Here is a 20,781-nt window from a genome sequence, read left to right as displayed (position 1 = left end):
AATTGTGTTTTGAATGACCATGGCTTACAATCAGAGTTGTTCTTCGGCTGTCAATGTTTTTGACGCAGTTGGCTAAGTTGTGCAATTTTTTTTCTGGATTGAAAAGTATAATGGTGGCAAAGTTTAAATATTAAAAAAAAATGCCGTTTCACATCAAGCAGAATTTGATTATTGTTTAGCGAGAGAACCGTGAAGACTGAAAGAAATGTTTACAGGTCATCTTTCCCTTGCGAAAGGTTGTCGTGCAGTTGTAACGTTTGCAAAGTTTGCTGTCATATCTGCCAATAGTATCTTTTGTATGCATAAACAACCTAGGGGTAATTGATTACTGGTGATAAGCAGTAGCCTTTGTCTAACAAAGACTGCCAGCTCCAAGCTGCCAAGTAGTGCGGAGGGTGCGCGCGCGCTGGTGCCGGGCTCGCGCTCCGTGGCTGCGGGTGAAAGGTGAAGGGTGGCGGCGTCTCCCCGGTTACTGGAGCCGCGCTGGGGTCAAGCGGAGACATAGTGTAGGCGCAGGAGAGCAGGGACTGATAGCCCACCGCCTGGGAAAGGAACAGAGGCTCTCGAAGCATGTGAAAAGTGGGAGAAAGCGCCGGGGAGACGTTGTTCGGCCGCCGACTGAGCTTCGGGACCGTCGCGGGATGTAGGTCGCCTCGGCGTCAACACTCCCGGCTCGTGTTTGAAGCCGCCTTCCCATTGAGAGAAGTGGAAGGTGAGGTCTAGCAGAATACAAGTTGGTAGAAGCAGGCTAGAGACATTCCCTGCGGTTCACCATCTGGTGTCTTAGGGACAGCGACGGTTAATCTCCCAGAATGTAATTTACAAAAATGATCAGCGATGTTAAATAATGTGTTAACAATTGGCATTTGTGGTTGCTGTGAATTGAATTGTGCTTGTTTCTTTAGGAGCAAACATTACATTTACTCCTTTGCTATTGTGAAGTGCGGCGTCTGCGGATCGTGACTCGGTCGTAAATTTAGATCATTGAACAATTTATGTGAAATTATCTATGTTGTAAGAATCGGAAGAAGATCGTGATTTGATTTTGATCCCTGTAATATTCATGAAATCTCTGTCATACTTGCGGTGTGTGTGTGTGGAATTGTTTAACTGAAGGCTGCTTTTGTTCTTTCAGATCACCCATCCCATCGTTCCGCTGCCAAGAACCAGCTCGCCGAACTTACCTGTTGTCGGGCATACTTCTGTAGCGTTCATTTTAAAGGATACAACAGTTTGCATTGTATTTGTTGCGGTTTTCCATCAAGGGAGAAAAGATATCCTGCACCTGGTGTTTCATGTTACCAATTGCTACGTTTTCTCGTGTTCAGATATGAAGAAGCGGCACAGTGCAATGATATCCTCATCAATGATTTCTTAACTGGACTTTCAACTCGATGTTTTAAAATCACGGACGTTCAGTGGACTTTATATCAAGTTTTATCCCCGTTTATCCTAGTTTCAATGCAGCAATGGGTTGCTTCTGCACGACACAAGAAGAATTCTATTGCGAAGTATTACTTTTGGATGAGACCAAGCTTACCCTAACCGCTCAACAACAAGGAATAAAAGTAAGTTAACCCTAATACAGTACTCAAGGCACCTGCTGATTTACTCTGATACAGTAACATTTGCAGTTGGGTTAGTTTATTCTGTTAAATTCTTTCTTAATCTGATTCTGTTTGTAACATTTATTTTCGCTTTACCGGGTTTCGGGAAAATGGCAGGGAATGGTTGACTACTTTTGTTTGTGTTGTGAGAGATACACACACACACACACACACACACACACACACACACACACACACACACACACAATTGTTACAGTTTCTGAACCATGATATAAGCCACTTGGTATTGTCTTGTCTTCTGTCACCAAGGGAATAGATTATGAATAAAACATTTTTTTTGTTAATGATAGTGTTCATGCAAAGAACATGAAACCACTGACTGGCTCGTGGGCAGTTAATCATGATCGGTGACTGTATGCAGTATTTGCATTAATTTAAGTCTTTTACCGATTGCTCCTTTATATATATTTTCAGTAGGTTTATAGATAGTGACAGCTCTGTGTGTTAAGGTGATTGTTTCTCGCAAGAACACCAGGTTGAAATGATGCAGGGCAACTTGTGCATTTATTTTTTAAAAAAGTCACTTCATCCTCCTACAAATGAATCTCAAGTCGGTTTGCATATCAGTACCAGCAGAGTGTAACCAAGTACCTCTAGTGTTTGATATCATCAAAGTAGCTAAGCAGAATATACCACTATGGTAAGTTTGGGTCATGGTGATGACCTTATTCCATTATTTGTGCTATGACCTGAAAACAGATTTTGTGGTATTCAGTAAAATAGGTTATAAATTAAAACAACATGGCAATTCATATCATTATTTTGATTGTTTTTAAAAAAAGCTCAAATCATTTGTTGGATGTATGTGCTGTGGCAAGACTATTTAATATGCATTCCTGATTTCCCTTTACCCAGTGCAGACCAGTAGTTCCATGGTGCTGTCAGGTTTGTAATTCCTGGATTCTGGCCCAGCAACTGTGCAGGAATGGTGAAATATTTCTAAGTAAGGATGATATGTTTTGTGGAGGGGAATTTGGAGATCGTAATATTTCCATATACATACAGTACTACCATTGTCCTAAAATAGGCTGAATTATTGGGATGTGTGCTGGAAAAATATTGCATCTTGTTCAAGATTCAGGGTTGCTTAATATAATTTTCAGTATCCAAGTGTAAAGGAGTAGAAAAATATTGTCACTGCAGATCCGATACAGCACAAAAGAAACACAATAAGATAAAGAACACAATAATTAAAAAAACACAATAAATGTAAGTAGATAAGATAGCTTGTATACATTGATTATGTCCAGAAGGTGATGCAAGGCACAGGAGGGTCTATACACAAGGTTGTTAGTATAGTAAGCCTACGGTGCACAGAGTAAGTTTTGATAAGGTTTCAATAAAGCAGGTCACGTTTTCGTGGAAGCTATTGGGCTTTCTTCAAGTTTTTGGGGCAGATTTGACTGAATATGCATAGTATTGTTAGGGATGAGGCGAAGTCTCTTTGTTAGCCAGGTCTCAATGCATATCGACAAATTGCTGCATTATTTGAAGATTCATAAAGGTAACCTAATTATCACAGAGCCCACACTTTTGACCAGGGCCATTAATGAAGTCCTGAAGATGATTGTCCAGGGGCTGAGATGTCATGAAACAAAAAAAACCATCTTCCTCTGAGGAAAGTGTGACAGAGAATTACCATATATTTTGATTTGTTCACAAATGCTAGGTACTAATTTTGATAACAATTCAGGGCAATATAAAGGAAAGGATCTGAAAATGAAACCCCATTCTAATCATTGTGAGATCAGGGTTCCTTTCAGTTGCTGTGATTATTTACATGTTTGGAATGTGCTGTTCCTTATTTTACATGTGTTCCATGAAACTAAATGTTCACACCACAAAGTACTATTAGTGTACAGTAAAATAAGCATTCTACATTAAAGTGTGAAAGTGCATTTCAAATTTTGTTAGAAATCATTTGAGAATTTAAATCAATTAAAATGGCCTAGGAATTCTTGTCATTGATTAGAAAGCAGTGTGTCCCAAGATTGGTATTGATTTAGCATGTAGTTAGTGTCTCACCTGGTTGAGAACATGGAAAATCATATAATATTTTTAATCATTTAATTTGTTGCTATGAAGTACACTTCTGGAGTAAGCAGTTTAATGAGAAAATACATAAAGCAAAATTGGTAACACTGGTATAGTTGCCAGTGTTATCATAGAAATTCTTTCTGGATTGATATCAGCATAAATTTTATGCTTGTTGGGGATTTTCTCAGATGTTATATGGATCAGAGAATCAGGCATGCAGTTTTGTGCATTTAATTTTAGAGACTGATGATCATACAAATCAAGATGGGCACGGATTGGGTTGAATAATTGGTGTGCCCAGTTCTTTCATCAATACTTTTGTCAAATATGATTCTGTACCACAGCATAAACTTCCTGAATTTAGCTTCAAATTGCTCTTCATTTATTTACCAGATGAACAATTCTATTATGTAGAATTTGTTGTGAGTGTAATTAAGTGTTCGTGCACAATGTGGTTACCAGTTTGCATCCTGTTTTGCAGTGAATTCATCATTAGCGTGGGTTTTGTACAAAGACATTTTTTTTGAAAAAAGAAATCTGTTCAAAAAGTTCTATTTTATTGTGTATAAAATACAGAAACTTTTATTTGCTTTTCTATCTTGTTCACACAATGCTGCTGATCACTAGACATTTTGTTTCCATGAATTCTTTTCTGTATACAAGTTTTCTGAAAATAATTTGAACAAATGGCTCTTTTTTTAACTCATTATGGTATGCATGGTATCTGTTCACTGTACCTTTGGTGTGATCAGACAAAATTTTATAGAAAGTCAGCAGTAACTCTGTGTACAATGGAATATAATGATGCACAGCACATGCTGAGAATTACAGTGCCTATAAAAAGTATTTCCCCCCCCCCCCTTGGAAGTTTTCATTATTATTGCTTTACAACATTGAATCACAGTTTATTTAATTTGACTTTTTTTGACACTGATCAACAGAAAAAGACCTTGTCAGAGTGAAAACAGATCTCTACAAAGTGATCTAAATTAATTACAAATATAAAACACAAGATAATTGATTGCATAAGTATTCACCCCCTTCAATTCCGTATTTTATGGATGCACCTTTGGCAGCATTTACAACCTTGAGTCTGTGTGGATAGGTCTCTAAAACACGAGGAAATCTGCAGATGCTGGAAATTCAAGCAACACACACAAAAAATGCTGGTGGGATGAAGGGTCTCGGCTCGAAACGTCGACTGTACCTCTTCCTATAGATGCTTCCTGGTCTGCTGCGTTCACCAGCAACTTTTATGTGTGTGGATAGGTCTCTATCAGCTTTGCACATCTGGAATTTTTCCCCATTCTTCTTTACAAAACTGCTGAAGCTCTGTCAGATTGCATGGGGATCATGTTTGAACAGCCCTTTGAAAGTCCAGCCACAAATTCTCAATTGGATTGAAGTTTGGTCTCTGACTTGGCCACTCTAGGACATTAACTGAGTTGTTTTTAAGCCATTTCTTTCTAGCTTTGGCTTCATGCTCAGGGTCATTGTCTTGCTGGAAAACAAATCTTCTCCCAAGTCGCAGTTATCATGAAGACTGTTTCATGTTTTCCTCCAGGATTTCCCTTTATTTTACTGCATTCTTTCTACCCTCTACCTTCATAAGCCTTCCAGGTCCTGCTGCAGTGAAACATCCCCACAGCAGGATGCAGCCACCACTATGCCTCATGGTAGGGATGGTGTATTTTTGATGATGTGTGGTGTTTGGCTTATGCCAAACATAGCATTTAGCCTGATGGCCAAGAGGCTCAATTTTGGTTTCATCAGACCATAGAACCAACTTCCAGCTGACTTCAGAGTCTCCCACAAGCCTCTGGTAAACTCTAGCCGAGACTTCAGGTGAGTTTTTTTTCAACAGTGGCTTTGTCTTTTCCACTCTCCCATAAAGCTGCGACAGGTGAAGCACCTGGGCAGCTGCTGTTGTATGTGTAGTCTCTCCCATCTCAGCCATTGAAGCTTGTAACTCCTCCAGAGTTGTCACAGGTCTCTTGGGGGACCTCCCTCACTGGTCCTCTTCTTATACGGTCACTCAGGTTTTGGAGGTGGCCTGCTCCAGGCATATTTACAGCTGTGACATATTCTTTCCATTTCGTGATGATTGACTTAACTGTATTCCAGGGGATATTCAGTGACTTGGAAATTTTCTTGTATCCATCTCCTGACTTGTGCTTTTCAATAACCTTTTCGGAGATTTGCTTGGAGTGTTCTTTTGTCTTCATTGTGTAATTTTTGCCAGGGTACTGACAGTTGGACTTTCCAGATACAGGTGTATTTTTACTGAATAAATTGAAGCACCTTGCCCGCACACGGTGATCTCCATTTAATTAATTATGTGACTTCTGAAGCCAACTGGCTGCACCAGTGATGATTTGGTGTGTCATATTAAAGGGGATGAATACTTTTGCAATCAATTATTTTGTGTTTTATATTTGTAATTAATTTAGATCACTTTGTAGAGATCTGTTTTCACTTTGACATGAAAGAGTCTTTTTCTGTTGATCAGTGTCAATAAAACCAAATTAAATCCACTGTGATTCAATTTTGTAAAACAATAAAACATGAAAACTCCCAAGAGGAGTGAATACTTTTTATAGGCACTATAGTTTTATTCTACCATGTTCAAATATCAAAGAAGTCATGACAGTTCTATGATGTTTGAAGAAACTTATTCTAACTATTGTGGTTTAACATGACCCCAATGTTAGTGTCTTGATCATACAGCACAGGAACAGGCTCTTAATCTCGAGTCATCTCTACCGACCACAATGCCCATCTAAACTAGTCATACATCTGGCCTGTATAATCTAAACCTTTGCTATCCACATACCTGTACAAATGTCCTTTAACCTTTGTTTTGCCTCATTCAATTATTCCAAATCTACCCTGTAAGAGTAAGATCCATTGATGTTCCCAATAGAAATGGTTCAAGTTTCAGTCTATGTGCTACAGTGAATCTCGTCAGATGTTTCTTATGGCAAGGCAGTGGAATATTGTTACATCAAAACAGGAATTTTATTATGAGTACTGTATTGTAACTGCTAAAGGCTGTTCAGTGTTTCTTGCCTTCTAAAGACAGTTACTTCTGGGGAATCGGGCCTATGGTGGTGAGATACTCCAAACCTGGTGAAGCAGCAGTAACACATTTGGAGTGTGGGAGGTAGAATTACTTCTACAAAATTTTCATTCAAATTCTTTTATATTTATGCACTGGTTTTGAAGAGAAAATGATCAATACCTGTGGCATTTCCTAAGGTGAATAACTGTGTAAATATAGGGATTGAACACAGCTGTAAGGTGAGAATGGAACAAACATAATGAGAACATGCACAGCTCTAGCCAAGTATTAAAAGGGCAGTGAAATGTATATCAGTGACTAACAGAGAGGTAAACAAGAAGAGCATTATTTAATTCACAGTTGTTGATGTTAAGATTCGAAAGAACAGCTGATATTAGGTGAAGCTTGTGGAAGGAGAGTGGTTAGGCATTTAATAGACAATTGCTTCACTGTTTCAAAGGGATGTATAATCTCACAAGATATAATCTCAAGAAAATGCAGTATTATAATTTGCTGATAACTGAATTTATTACTTTCTGCTTTGGTGATTTCTTCTTACATGTGATGTGGATTTTTTTTTCTAGAATTTGTGTTCCCAGAATTGCTTACGCTCAGAGAATAAGTGGGATCAAAAACCGGTGGAAAATCAATTCCCTAAAGATTGAATTATTTGTAGCTGTCAGTTCTCCAATTATCGTAATGTTTTATTGCTGACTGTGGTGGTGTAATGGAGGACTTCTGGCAGAGGTCAAAATATTTTCCTGAAGAAGTCACTTGGTTATGAATGGAAAATGACGGCTTTATCTCAAATGTGTAAACTTAAAAAAACACATTATTATGGAGGTTTTAAAATTACAAAAAAAAATTTAGAGGTTTTCCTTTATCTACCCACCTTCCAGTAACTGAGTTAACCAACTGAACGTTTGTAATTGGCAAAATAACCCAAGACGTATGAGGAAATAGTTTTCCTTGCCTGTTTAGGATTTGCAATGCATTACCTAATGAGAAAGGTTGTAAATATTCTATCATTGGCTATGATGGAAATCAAGGAAACTATTTCTTCTCATTTATTTATTTAATTCTCATCTGATGGGTAATGTAGAATAGTTATCTCCTGCTCTATGAGGCAGTACATTCTGGAGTGAAACGTGGAAGGAGGATGAAAGTAGGACTATTTTGATTGGTCTTCAACAAAGCTTATACAGACTTGCTGAGTAGTTTCCTTCAGTGGTAAAATACAAATGCTGGAAATTCTTAGCAGATGAGATGACATCTGTGGACTGAGAAACTGAGTTAACATTTCAGATTGAACTTTTAGCATTATGCATTTGGTGCCCTTTAGTGTTGAGTTTTTATATGGGACCTGTTTCATAATCTGAAGGCTGGAACTGGTGAAATGTAATGTTTGGTCTAGTCTAGTGTACATCTGAAAACAGTAAGTTGCTGCTTTTTGTCATTCTGATACTTCCATCCTGTAAATATTGCATACTTGCATGTAAAAAAGGCTCTTTTCAACGATAGATATATATTTTTGTGGTTTGGGATGTGTAACATTTGACAGTTAAAATTACAAGCAGAAAGGGAGATGATTAAAAACAACTTTGAAAGGCTCTGAATAAGTTTGTGGAAGTTGAGCATCGAAAATAGTTTTGCAGTTGTGTTACTGATAGCAACAAGGGAGGCAAACATTCATATTTCACTTTTGGTAGAGTAAAGTCCTTCAGTACAATTTTCCTTTCCAAATATGTTGGAAAATTGCAGAGAATCTCTTTTCTTCAAGACTGTTAATTGTGTGATTGCATTGACAAATTGGTTTATGACATGTGATTTAGCTTGTTGGGCTTGTGATGCAGTCATCTATTTGTATTGTCACCTTTAATAACCTCAGTGCACTGACAATGATGGAATGGAAAAATTAGTACATTGTTTCTGTTTGCAGAGGGGGTGGATCATAGAAACAGTAGTGTTAGAATGGACAATGGGTATTATAATTCAAAAGGAAATTATATGCAAGGTATTAATTTGAAAGGAGGAACATTAAATTACAACTGAGTATCCTAAGGGAAAGCTATAAATTAAGCTCTGCACTCTGTCTACATTGGCCTCTCAAGCTTTTGTATGCATCTCATTTCAACTCTCCATTCCATACTGAACTGTTTTTCCTTGGTCTTGTCCATTGCTATGGAAAGGCCAAATACAAATTGGAAGAACAGCATCTTGTATTCTGCTTGGATAGCTTACAACCCAATGGTATGAATATTGAATTTTCGTATTTCAGGTAACCCACAACTCTAGTGCTGCCCTCCAACATGCAGTACTCACTTGTCCATGTAGCTTCCTTCTTCCCTTTGTTCACTCCTCCCACCCTCTCCCCGCTTGCTTCCATTTGCCCATCACCCCCACCCCATCTGGCTCCAACTATCACATATCAGCCTCTATCCCACTCACCTCTGCTCAACTGATTCCACCTTCTCATCATCGCCCTTCACATCTCGTTCAGAATCAGGTTTATTATCACTGCCTTTACATAACGTGAAATTTGTTGTTTTGTGGCAGCTGTACAGTGCAAAGGCATAAAAGACTATCAATTACAAAATATAGAAATAGTGCAAAAAGAAAGGAATAATGAAGTAGTACTTGTCGTGCATGGTCTTTTCAGAAATCTCACAACAGAGGGGATTCCTGATTTGTCGGTCTTCAGGCTCTTGTACCACCTCCCTGATGGATGTAATGAGGTGAGGGCATGACCTTGATGGTGAGGGTCCATAATCATAGATGCTTTCTTAAAGCACCGCCTCTGGAAGATGTCCTCAATGGTGGGGAGGGTTGTGACTATGATGGGGCTGGCTGAGTCTGCAACCCTCTGTTGAAGTGATCCGTTTTTACATCCCTGTTGAAAATTGCCTTCCATTAATTCTATGGCTACATTCAATAGCAATATGACTATACATTTTATTTGCAGATTTTTTCCTTTTTCATAAAATATTATAGTATTTTAAATTTATTTTTCACAGTTTCCCCTTTTTAAAAAAAACATTATTTTTTCACTATTGGTCATGATATCCCAGGATATCTGGGTTGGCTGTTTGTTTATCATGGTATTGTGAGATAGATGAGGTCAATCCCACATCAAGTTCTATAGCATTCTTCAAGCTAATGTTGACCTGTTGTTACCTGGTATATATAAAGCGTTATTACCACTGAATGTTTGATTGTGCAGCAGATTATTAATTAATATGAATTTACCATGATTGAAATTTGGAATGTACATTAGCTTGTGTGATAGTAGAATTGGACTGCTTCCCTTTTATTTACCTAGTTGATTTCAGAAATTGTTTTATTCTTGAGGAGATGATGGCAATCCACTTAATTGCTTGAGGTGTCTCAGCTGACTTTGCTTGTCTCCTGGCTGGATGTACTCCTATCCATAAACATCATTATTGGGATTTAGCATGGAAACCATATGACCATGAAAATGTTTTGTAGGAAAAGATAGTTCTAAACAATTATGTTACAATTGAGCATTGTGACAACCATTAGCAACAGCTTTAGGGGTTATTTCAAGGGGAAATAATTCTAGTTGAAAAAACTCTTAACCCTGAAACCAATTAATTTAATTTTTACAGTGGCAATGAAATACATAATTTAACATCCCAGCAACTTCTGTGTGTTATGATGCGACCCTTAGTCAGGTCCAATATTCAGCTTTCTTTTCTGGACAGAATTTGTTGCACAAACTGACAATGTAATCCAGTGAATTTAACCCCCCCCCCCACCTCAACAAAATGAAAATTTCTGACATCCATCCTAATTCTATGATTACATAATATACATTTTCTACCATGGTGCCTAACTTACCTAATGCAGAAAGAAGGCCTATCCACATGGGTACTAATCCTTCTATTATGATTAATATCTTAACACATAATTCACACCAAAGATCACTGCATTATAATAGTTTATTGCCTATAATAGTTGCAAATAGCAGATCAGTTTTAGTTTATGCTCTTTGCTAATAAAGTTATTTAAAATTGTAATACCTTGTAGATGGAAAAATAGAACTTTATTTGCTGTAATTAAAATGCAGTATAACTTTTAGCAATTCATTTATTATTGTAGTTAATATTGAGTAGTTTGAATTGTGTTAATATCTATTTACTGCTAAAACGAAATGTCTGCAGATTTAATGAAAAGTGATGTTAACTAGCAAGTAGTGCTGATATTAGTATTGAGATGACTTCCAAGCATGAAATGGGATTGAATTGTGTTGTGGAAGATTTGATGATAATGGTAAAAGTAAGATTCTGCATTTTCAACTCAGTCATACAATTTGAAACCCTCAAAAATTAATAAAAATCTACATAATACTCAGTGAGCCATTTACCAAAATAACTGAGACTTAATTTATTGTTCACTCACCTTTACCAGGGCATAGATTTTCCTGTGAAAATTTATCAGAAGACCAGACTTGACTTTCTTTACTATATTGAGTACAGGCTATTTGTGATATTTGAGGTAATCCTCAACTGAATATTTCATATCAATGTTGTCTGTCCTGCGGTCAGCTCAGGTCTAGTGACAGCCTATAAATGAGGGCTCTGGTATAATTAACTGATGTTCATTTGAAGAATTAAGGCCTTCTTGCCTTGCTTGCTTCAAGCACTGGGCTAGCAATTGCAAAAATAAGATTTTATTTTGAAATTTTGAATTTAATTCAACTATTAGTATCTCAATGTAAGCATTTTGACTTTTGACAGGCTTCCAAAAAATGCTCTGGTAAATGTTGAATTCAGGCTTTGGAGCAAGGTTGTGAACTCACTCCAAAAATTCCAGAATTTCACCTGTTCCTAATCCACCAGTTATTGAGGATTGGATTTCTCACCTATGTTACCTGAATTTTCAATTCATGGAATCGTACATTAAATAAGGAAACAACATCTATTTTACCACGTTGAAAGAATTATCAAGTGGTTCCTTTTTCAGGTTTCACAGTTCTTGTAGGATATATCCAATTGCAAGTTCCTACTAATTTTTTTCACATGTTGCTGAGACAGGTTATTTTTTGATTACAGCAACTTCGTTTTCTTTTATAGATAACATCTTGTTTCCCTTCCTTGTAACCTTAATTTTCTAGTCTCTGACTATCTCATTTCTTTATCTACTCTGTGGGGAAAACCATTCATAACTTTGTGGAAAGAACATCAAAGTTAAATGTTTCAGGTGGAAGAAACTCAGTCTCTTTATGTTTCTCTTTCTGTACATACTGCTTTACTTATGGAATGCTTCCAGTATGTTCTGTTTTTATACCAGTATTTCCTGCATTATTGTGATACTACTATTGAAATGAAAATGTTGTTTAAAATTCACTAAACTTTACTGAAATGAATAAACATTTTATAACTGCTGTTATTAATTAGTTATTAAGCAAAGATTAAAGGTTATGAAAAAAACGGAGGAACCTGAAGAAAGTCAGTAGATATCAACTTTGAGCAGTACAAAATGTATGGAGTAAAGTCATACTGTTGCAAAGTTTTAGTCAGTAGCTTGATATAATATAAGTAATAGTTAAAAATAATAAATAATTATGTTTTACAATTCTAGAATTTGTTTTTGTGGATCCAGATGCTGCTTCAGCATCCACATTTGGTGAGAGGAAACAACATTGAAAGGTAGATTGTGATTTAGCATGTAATCTGAGCAGAATCCCCAATAACAAAGATTTTCTTTGCCTTGTGCTTTAAGATAACAATCTATAGTTCTTACTGGATGTCCATTTACCTTTTGTCTTGAGGCAGGTAATTTTCAGGTTTGGCGATATACGATCTTGGTTCCGACACAGACAGCACACAAATTCTTCTATCCTTTGTTTCACCAGCAGTCATTTTGGTCTTTTATTCTATACATCTGTGCCTTACTATTTTTTTTTGCATTAGTGTTTTAAGCTTGAATATGCTCACTTTCGTAATGCTAGCAGAACTGAGATTTTGTTTAAAAAATAGTTTTTATTAATTGCTAAACAAATGTATGCTTCATTTGCATCCTACCAATGTTTGTTTTGAAAAGTTGCTATAGTTTTCTTATTAACCTTTTCTGAGCTGGTTCCTTTGCTTTTACCCCAATGTACACCATCATTGGATCATTTGGTCAATTGAAATATGAAATTTAATTTATTCTGAGTTTGTGACCTCATTTATAATTCTTGAATAATGATGAAAGTGAATGGAATTTCAATACAGGATTGGAGATTTTGAGACCTGCATCATTGATCTCCAGGTGTATGTTTGAATGGAGTTGGAGCAGCAGGATTTTTAAATTCATTTCATTTCATAAATGTGAATAAAAATGGTACAGGCAATAGTGCGAAATCTGTGACAAGAAACTTCCCCTCCTGTTATTCTTAAAGGCCATATTCCTAAGTTTGAAACACTGACCCATACTTCTAGACTCCTGAATCAGTGGAACTCTCCCAGCATATACTTCATAAAGCCTTCTGTATTTTGTATGTTTCATTGAGGTTGCTTCTTATTCTTAATTCTAGAGAATAGAAATACTGCCAGTTTCACCTGTTTTCGTGCATCAGGTCTCTGGGACCAGTATGGTACACCTTTTATTGCACGTTTTCATGGCTGATCTTCCCTAGATCTCAACTCCCTCTGTGCCAGTTCCACATAGTCCTCATATATTTGATCTTTTAAAAATGTATCCACCTTCACTTTAAATGACTCTAGTGACCCAGGCTACAAATCTTTAGTGGCAGAGAATTCCCATGGACCTCGGTTTCACATGATTGTCTTTATGTCTAATTTTTGTGTCTTGTTTGACACCCTCCAAGCAGTTGAAACATCTGCCCTGCAATATGCTGCAAATCTTACAGTAAAATTCCCCCCCACCCCTAAACTCTGGAGAATATAAAGTTGTTAGCTGTTTGTGAAATATCCCAGAAAAGGGCCTATTGAATATTTTTCTTGACTTCCTCCAATGCTTTGTAGGGAAAATATGCTGCTTTCAAAACCTATCTTCATTCTTCTCTTTCCAGTTATCTATAGAAACTGTCCCCTCTGTGATACACTTTTACACTCCACAAACATTGCCAGCACCTTTTTGCTTATTAATTTGCCTCCCAGTATAATTGTAGATGGTACAACACCTGCCCTTTACCCTTCACAATGTCCAGCCTACTTGATTTAGTATACCGTATTTACTGCTGGTAATCCATTTATACACTGTATTTACTGCAATACATTTTGCAGCACTTTATTAAACACAAACTCAGAAAATAGATCTAGGAGTAGCAACACTGACAACATGCTGGAGGAACTCAGCAGATCGGGCAGCATCCGTGGAAATGATCAGTCAATGTTTCAGGCCGGAACCATTCATCAGGACTGAAGAGGGAAGGGGCAGAGGCCCTATAAAGAAGGTGGGGACAGGGTGGGAAGGAGAAGGCTGGTAGGTTCCAGGTGAAAAACCAGTAAGGGGAAAGATAAAGGGGTAGGGGAGGGGAAGCAGGGAGGGGATAGGCAGGAAAGGTGAAGAAGGAAAAGGGGAAAGCACAATGGGTAGTAGAAGGAGGTGGAACCATAAGGGAGGTAGTAGGCAGCTGGGAGAGGGGGCAGAGTGAAACTGGGATAGAGGAAGGGAGGGGGAGGGAATTACCAAAGTTGGAGAAGTCAGTGTTCATACCAAGGGGCTGGAGACTACCTGGAAGGTATATGAGGTGTTGCTCCTCCAACCTGAGGTTGGCCTCATCATGGCAGTAGAGGAGGCCATGTATGGACATATCTGAATGGGAATGTGAAGCAGAGTTGATGTGGGTGGCAACTGGGAGATCCTGTCTGTTGTGGCGGACGGAGCGGAGGTGTTCGACGAAGCGGTCCCCCAATCTGCGTCGGGTTTCACCGATGTAGAGGAGGCTGCACCGGGAGCACTGGATGCAATAGATGACCCCAACAGACTCTCAAGTGAAGTGTTGCCTCACCTGGAAGGACTGTTTGGGGCCCTGAATGGTGTCAAGAGAGGAGGTGTAGGAACAGGTGTAGCACCTATGCTTACAGGGATAAGTGCCGGGTGGGAGATCCGTGGGGAGGGACGTGTGGACCAGGGAGTCGCGGAGGGAACGATCCCTGCGGAAAGCAGAGAGGGGTGGAGAGCGAAAGATGTGCTTAGTGGTGGGGTTCTGTTGAAGGTGGCGGAAGTTGCAGAGGATAATGTGCTGGATCCGGAGGCTGGTGGGGTGGTAGGTGAGGACAAGGGGAACTCTGTCCCTGTTGTGGTGGCAGGTGGATGGGGTGAGGGCCCTTCACTTCACTTGTGAGTCTGTTGGGGTCATCTATTGCATCCGCTGCTCCCGGTACGTCCTCCTCTACATCGGTGAAACCCGATGCAGATTGGGGGACCACTTCGTCGAGCACCTCTGCTCCGTCCGCCACAACAGACAGAATCTCCCGGTTGCCACCAATTTCAACTCTGCTTCACATTCCCATTTGGATATGTCCATACATGGCCTCGTCTAGTGCCATGATGAGGCCAAACTCAGGTTGGAGGAGCAACACCTCATATACCGTCTAGGTAGTTTCCAGCCCCTTGGTATGAACATTGAATTCTCCAACTTACGGTAATTACCTCCCCCTCCCTTCCCCTATCCCAGTTTCACTCTGCCCCCTCCCCCAGCTGCCTACTACCTCCCTCATGGTTCCACCTCCTTCTACTACCCATTGTGCTTTCCCCTATTCCTCCTTCATCTTTCCCGCCTATCCCCTCCCTGCTTTCCCTCCCCCACCCCTTTATATTTCCCCTTACTGGTTTTTCACCAGGAACCCACCAGCTTTCTCCTTCCCACCTTCCCCCCCACCTTCTTTATAGGGCCTCTGCCCCTTCCCTCTTCAGTCCTGACAATGGGTTCTGGCCCGAAACATTGACTGATCATTTCCACGGATGCTGCCTGACCTGCTGAATTCCTCCAGCGTGTTGTGAGTGTTGCTTTAACCCCAGCATCTGCAGAGTATTTTGTGTTTAGAACCAGGAGTAGACTCCCTAATCCTGTAGGCTTCCTTCCCCACCATTCATTATCATTGTTGATCTGTCCTGGACCCCAACCACTGTTTTGATCTAGATCCCAATAGCACTCAATTCCTTGATCTTTCAAAAGTATATTTACCTCCCCTTTTAAATATGTCATGCACTTGCATCCAGAACTTTCTGGGCTAGACAGAGTTTTGTGAGAAGCTCAACTGTCCATAACTGCCTGCTTTCCTTTGTGAAATTTCCCTTGTGCATTTGAAACTCTTCCTTAAAGAAGGAACTTCTCAAAGTGCAGCTTGTCATTCCCCTATGGATCTTGCATGTTTAAATAGATCACCCCTTATTCTAACTGTTGTAGCCATTTATGATTAGATAGCTCCTTCATCCCAGGAATTGGTCTCTTCTTCACTGTCTTCAATGTCAATTTATTCATTCTTTAATTCTCAAACTCCAGGTGCAGTCTCACAATTGCAACACTAATTTAAAAAAAAGTCAACCCCCTTGAAATAAATGCCAGTATGCCATTTGTCTTCCTACTTCTTGATGCAACTGCTTAGTAACATTTTGTATTGCCTAGATTCCTCTGTATTCCACGCACTTACAATCTGTCATTTTGATAATAGACTGCTTTTAGTGCTTCCTACTAAAATGCACAACCTCACACAATCCTTCATTAAACTCTTTGTCCTGTTTTTGTCCACTCACTCAACCTATCCATAATCTGTTGCAGAGTTGCACTGCAGCATATCTTTCCACTTGTTTTCATATAATTGGCAAACCTAGATGCCACACTCCTCCACAATTCCTTATTGTATGTTGTAAATGATTGAGTGCCAAGAACTGATCCTTGCAGCAGTCTACTGGTTGCATTTTTTTCAGTCTGATAAAAATCCTTTAATTCTGACTCTGTCTTCTGTGTGACAATTGGTGTTTAATCCATGTCAATACTCCCAATATCATGAGGTCTTATCTTGTGTGTTAACTTTTTATTTGGCAACTACCTAATGCTTTCTGAAAATACAAATAAACTATATCTACATGTTTCTTTTTATTGATTCTGCTTGTAAAATCTTTGAAGAATTCTGGCAAATTTGTCCAATATAATTTATTTTTCAAAACACTCTGTTAACTTGGTTTGATTACATTAGATTTCTCTAAATGATTGGTTGTTGTTTCTTGCTTATTGGCTCTGGCATATTCCCAACATTAGTTATTGAGCTAACTGCCCTGTTACTTCCCATTATTTCTTCAACCCCACCCTTCTTGAACAAGGGAGTGCATTGATATTCTCCTGAAACTCAGCAGGTTTTGAAAAACTTTGACAAATTGGCTCTAGTAACTGTAGCCACTTCCTTTAAAAACCTAGGATGCCAATCAATTGGTTCTGTGACTTGTCTACTTTTAGACCCCTTAATTTTTCCAGTATCATTTCCCTCCTGATAAGAATGACGTCAGGTTCTTCCATACCAGTTGAAACTAGCTCATTTGTTATTCTTGAAATATTTGAAGTGTTCTTCATTGTAAAGAACAATCAGCCATGAAGAAATGGTGGAGCAGATTCGATAGGCCAAATGACCCAATTCTGATCCTATATGTAATGGTCTTATGGTCTTACTTTTTTGACATTGTTTGCTGCTTTTCCCTAATGATCAATTTTCTCCTTCATTATTAGTTCTTTAGGCTTTTGCTATTGATTCCTGAAAACTCCTCAGTTTATTACTACTTTACATTCACTAGTTTTTATTTAATATTTTCTTTGACTTTCTTAACAATAGTTCATTTTTCTTATTGAGCCTCTCCTTCTGATTAAGATAAAGCTCTGGTGAGTATAATGAAATGGCTTCTTAAATATCTGCCATTGTTGTCTACTGACCTTCTGTAAAAAGAGTCCATTCTAGATTACTCTTCCTTCATATCTTTGTAATTGCTCTTATTTAAATTGAGGACACTGAGTTTTTGCACTTAAGGTGTTCACTTTAAACCATGTCTGGAATTCCATCATGTTGTAATTACTACTCTTAATGTACAGTATCTTAATTCTACTTCATTGCTTGTGACCAACTCAAAAATAGCGTGTCTCAGCTAGGTTCTATAATTCTTCTCTAAGAAGTAATCCCTGATGTACTCCTATAAAGTCCTTTTCTAGAGAACATTTGCCATTTTGGTTAGTCCAATCAATATGCAGATTTTAAAGCACCCATGATAACTCAACTCCCTTCTTTGATATTTCCAACCTTTTTTTTAGTCTGATGATGAAGCTGCACTTTGGGGTCCTCTGGACCATTATCACCCTGCCTTTTTTCCCTTGGTATTCTTAATCTCCATCCAAATCCAATCAAAATCATGTTAACAGCATGTATATCAGTGCTCTCAATTGCACTGACCCCTTCCTTGATTAACATTGCTGCCCCACCTCCTCTCTGTTTCTTGTTTATTTTGTTTGGAACATCAGATAAACCCTTATATTGAGATGGCATTCTTGGTTACCTTGCAACCAGATCTCTAGAATAACTAACTCGTTATTTCTATTTGTGTTGTCAGCTCACCTATCTTGTTACAAGTGCAGTGTGCTTTCATAATACAATATTTAATTGTTCTAAATGCACTTTCTACCATACTCTTTTACTTAACATTTTTCTCCTTTCTTGTATTTGATTTATATCCTTCCCTTCATTTTCCTAACCCATGCTCCCTTTTTTTTTTTGACTTATTAAACTTGCTGTGTTCAGGAAACTCCCTACTTCTAATTAATTTAGAGGCCTGTCGGTGATCTTTGATCCTATTTATGTGCCTGGACATTGATACAGCATTTGTAAGTGAAGTTGCTTTCTAGTGAAACAGCTTTCTCTTTCGCCAGTTTTTGTATTATTGCCTCATGAATCAGAATCCATCTCTCCTCCACAAATCCTTGTGCTAGACATTTACCTTTCCTTTGCCAATTTGCACATGCTCATGCTATTTGTATGCTCCCTCTCTTGTTCTGCTTTCTAATTTTGCCCCAAGTTTCTCATTGTCCCTCAGTAGAACCTCTGTTCTCGTCTTACGTATGCCCACTCAGACCCTGTCAGATCCTCTCACTTCCATTTTATTCTCTTGTCCACAAGGTGTGTAGCCCAACACCAGACAGGCAAAACAATTATGGAATTCCTTGTTATTTCTGCAGAGAGTTGGTGCCTTTTCTTCTCTCCCCCCCCCCCCCAACCCCGATGCAGTCCCCTATAACTAATACATTTCTCTTTTATCCCTTCACTTGAATGGTTTCCTGTGCCACGGACGGCTTGAAATCCAGTCCATGCCCTCATTCAAACAAGGAATAAGAATCCTATGCAGGTTCAGCAAGGTATGGCTGAGGCTCCTCTAGAATCCCTCAGATCCCTTTGTCTTACTTTTTTTGCAGTCAAACCATCTTCTCACTGATTAAATTTGAAATAATTAACCTGAGAGGCATGACTGCTTCCTGGAACATGGTATCGAGGTAACTCTCAGACTCTGCTGTATCTAAAGCTTGAACTCCAGCTGGAGTTCCTCAAAAAGCCAACATTTGCTGCAGATATACTCACTGATGAATGGCAGTGGAGTTCACTTTTTTTCCACAAGTTGCAGCATGGTTCATCTTAGTTCTATTTAATTAAGTAGATTTGATTTGATTATTTTAAACTTGTACTCACTCGTTAGCTATACTGATGTCCCCTGATTTAAACCTCTTTTGAAGACATTTTCTCTACAGGTTTTCCTCCTTCTGGATTTGAGAATACGAAGGCCAAAACATTACCTAAACATAGCAATAACTTGTCTATTATTTTCTGAATGATTAAGAATGATGGAATTTATTGATTAAAATTGCTCTCAGTAAAAAAGTGATACCTGAAAGAAAAAGCATCCTTTGTTGGTTCTACACCGAAGAAGTTTAGATCCTCTCTTCGACGGGAGTTCAGTGAAACCATCTCTCACTGCTCCCCATCTGTAATTTCTTCGGCTCTTCAACTTTTCGACCACACTTTGACTCTCCTATCATTTTGGATCTCCCCCTCCCCCTCCAACTTTCAAATCCCTTACTCACTCTTCCTTCAGTTAGTCTTGACGAAGGGTCTCGGCCTGAAACGTCGACTGCACCTCTTCCTAGAGATGCTGCCTGGCCTGCTGCGTTCACCAGCAACTTTTATGTGTGTTGCTTGAATTTCCAGCATCTGCAGAATTCCTGTTGTTTGTGTCTTTGTTGGTTCTTCTCAGCTTGAATTCAGTTTGCCACATTGTTCCTCCAAAATCATTTCTGATATAGGTGAAGCCTCTGGAAATTTGGGAGGCTTATTGTTTTCAAGTTAATCCATCCTACACTGAACATGCAGCCAAACATTACACATATTGATATATGCTGAGAAAAAGTGCAAACATAAATGTTGAATTTAGTTTATAATAGACAAATTCATAAAACATAACTTTTAGAATGGATGTATCTACTTGATATTGGAAATACCACAATATCAGCTCAATTGGAGTGGCAGTGCTTTCCAACTCGTAGAGCTACTGCCTTCTGATTCCTGTGACTTGATTTCAAGTCGTGACTTTTGCTGCTTTCTGTCTGGAGTTTGCATATTCTCTATATGGTTGAGTGGATTTGCTTTGCGTGCTCCCACACCCCAAAGGTGTAGATTGGTATATTCATTGTCACTGTAAGTTGCTCTGAATAGTGGTAGAATCTGAGGAAGCTGTTAGGAATGTGCGTAGGACTAAACAGGACAAGTATAGGATTGGTATGGGCAGGTATTTGGTTGGCATGGTCTATCTGTCTGATTCTAATTGTAATCAACTATTCATGTGGGAGAAGATGCAGCTTACTCTATCCCGATATGTATTTTTCCTCTTAATCACTTCTATTTTGTAATCATCAATAGTTTAGTATGATTTACAAGAGTTCAATTTTTGTATGTGGACAGCAATTACTATATAATTCTATTATTTTGCTATGAGCATCATATTAAATAACTTCGTTAAATGTTATTATTGACAGCTTCTAATGGGCCATTCTCTTTCAAA

General features: G+C 38.5%; 1 protein-coding gene across 8 annotated transcripts in view; it reads left to right on the top strand.

Annotated features, from left to right (window-relative positions):
* The first annotated feature begins 399 nt into the window (after positions 1-399).
* Positions 400-20,781, top strand: part of epb41l4a (erythrocyte membrane protein band 4.1 like 4A) — a 237,866-nt gene continuing 217,484 nt past the window's right edge. For 7 of the 8 annotated variants that reach the window (XM_072281063.1, XM_072281068.1, XM_072281066.1 and 4 more), the window contains exon 1: positions 1,495-1,568. Coding sequence is in view for 1 of the 8 variants with exons in the window: in XM_072281061.1 (XP_072137162.1) it covers positions 1,470-1,568 (99 nt within the window). In the remaining 7 variants the exon portion in view is untranslated. Of the gene's footprint in view, positions 713-1,135; positions 1,569-20,781 lie in introns of those variants that run through there. The other variant, XM_072281061.1, reaches the window with a different exon arrangement.

Source organism: Mobula birostris, chromosome 17 (genome assembly GCF_030028105.1).
Source record: "Mobula birostris isolate sMobBir1 chromosome 17, sMobBir1.hap1, whole genome shotgun sequence".
Taxonomy (NCBI): Eukaryota; Metazoa; Chordata; class Chondrichthyes; order Myliobatiformes; family Myliobatidae; genus Mobula; species Mobula birostris.
Note: the sequence above shows the minus strand (reverse complement) of the source record. Positions and strands in the feature narration are given on the sequence as shown.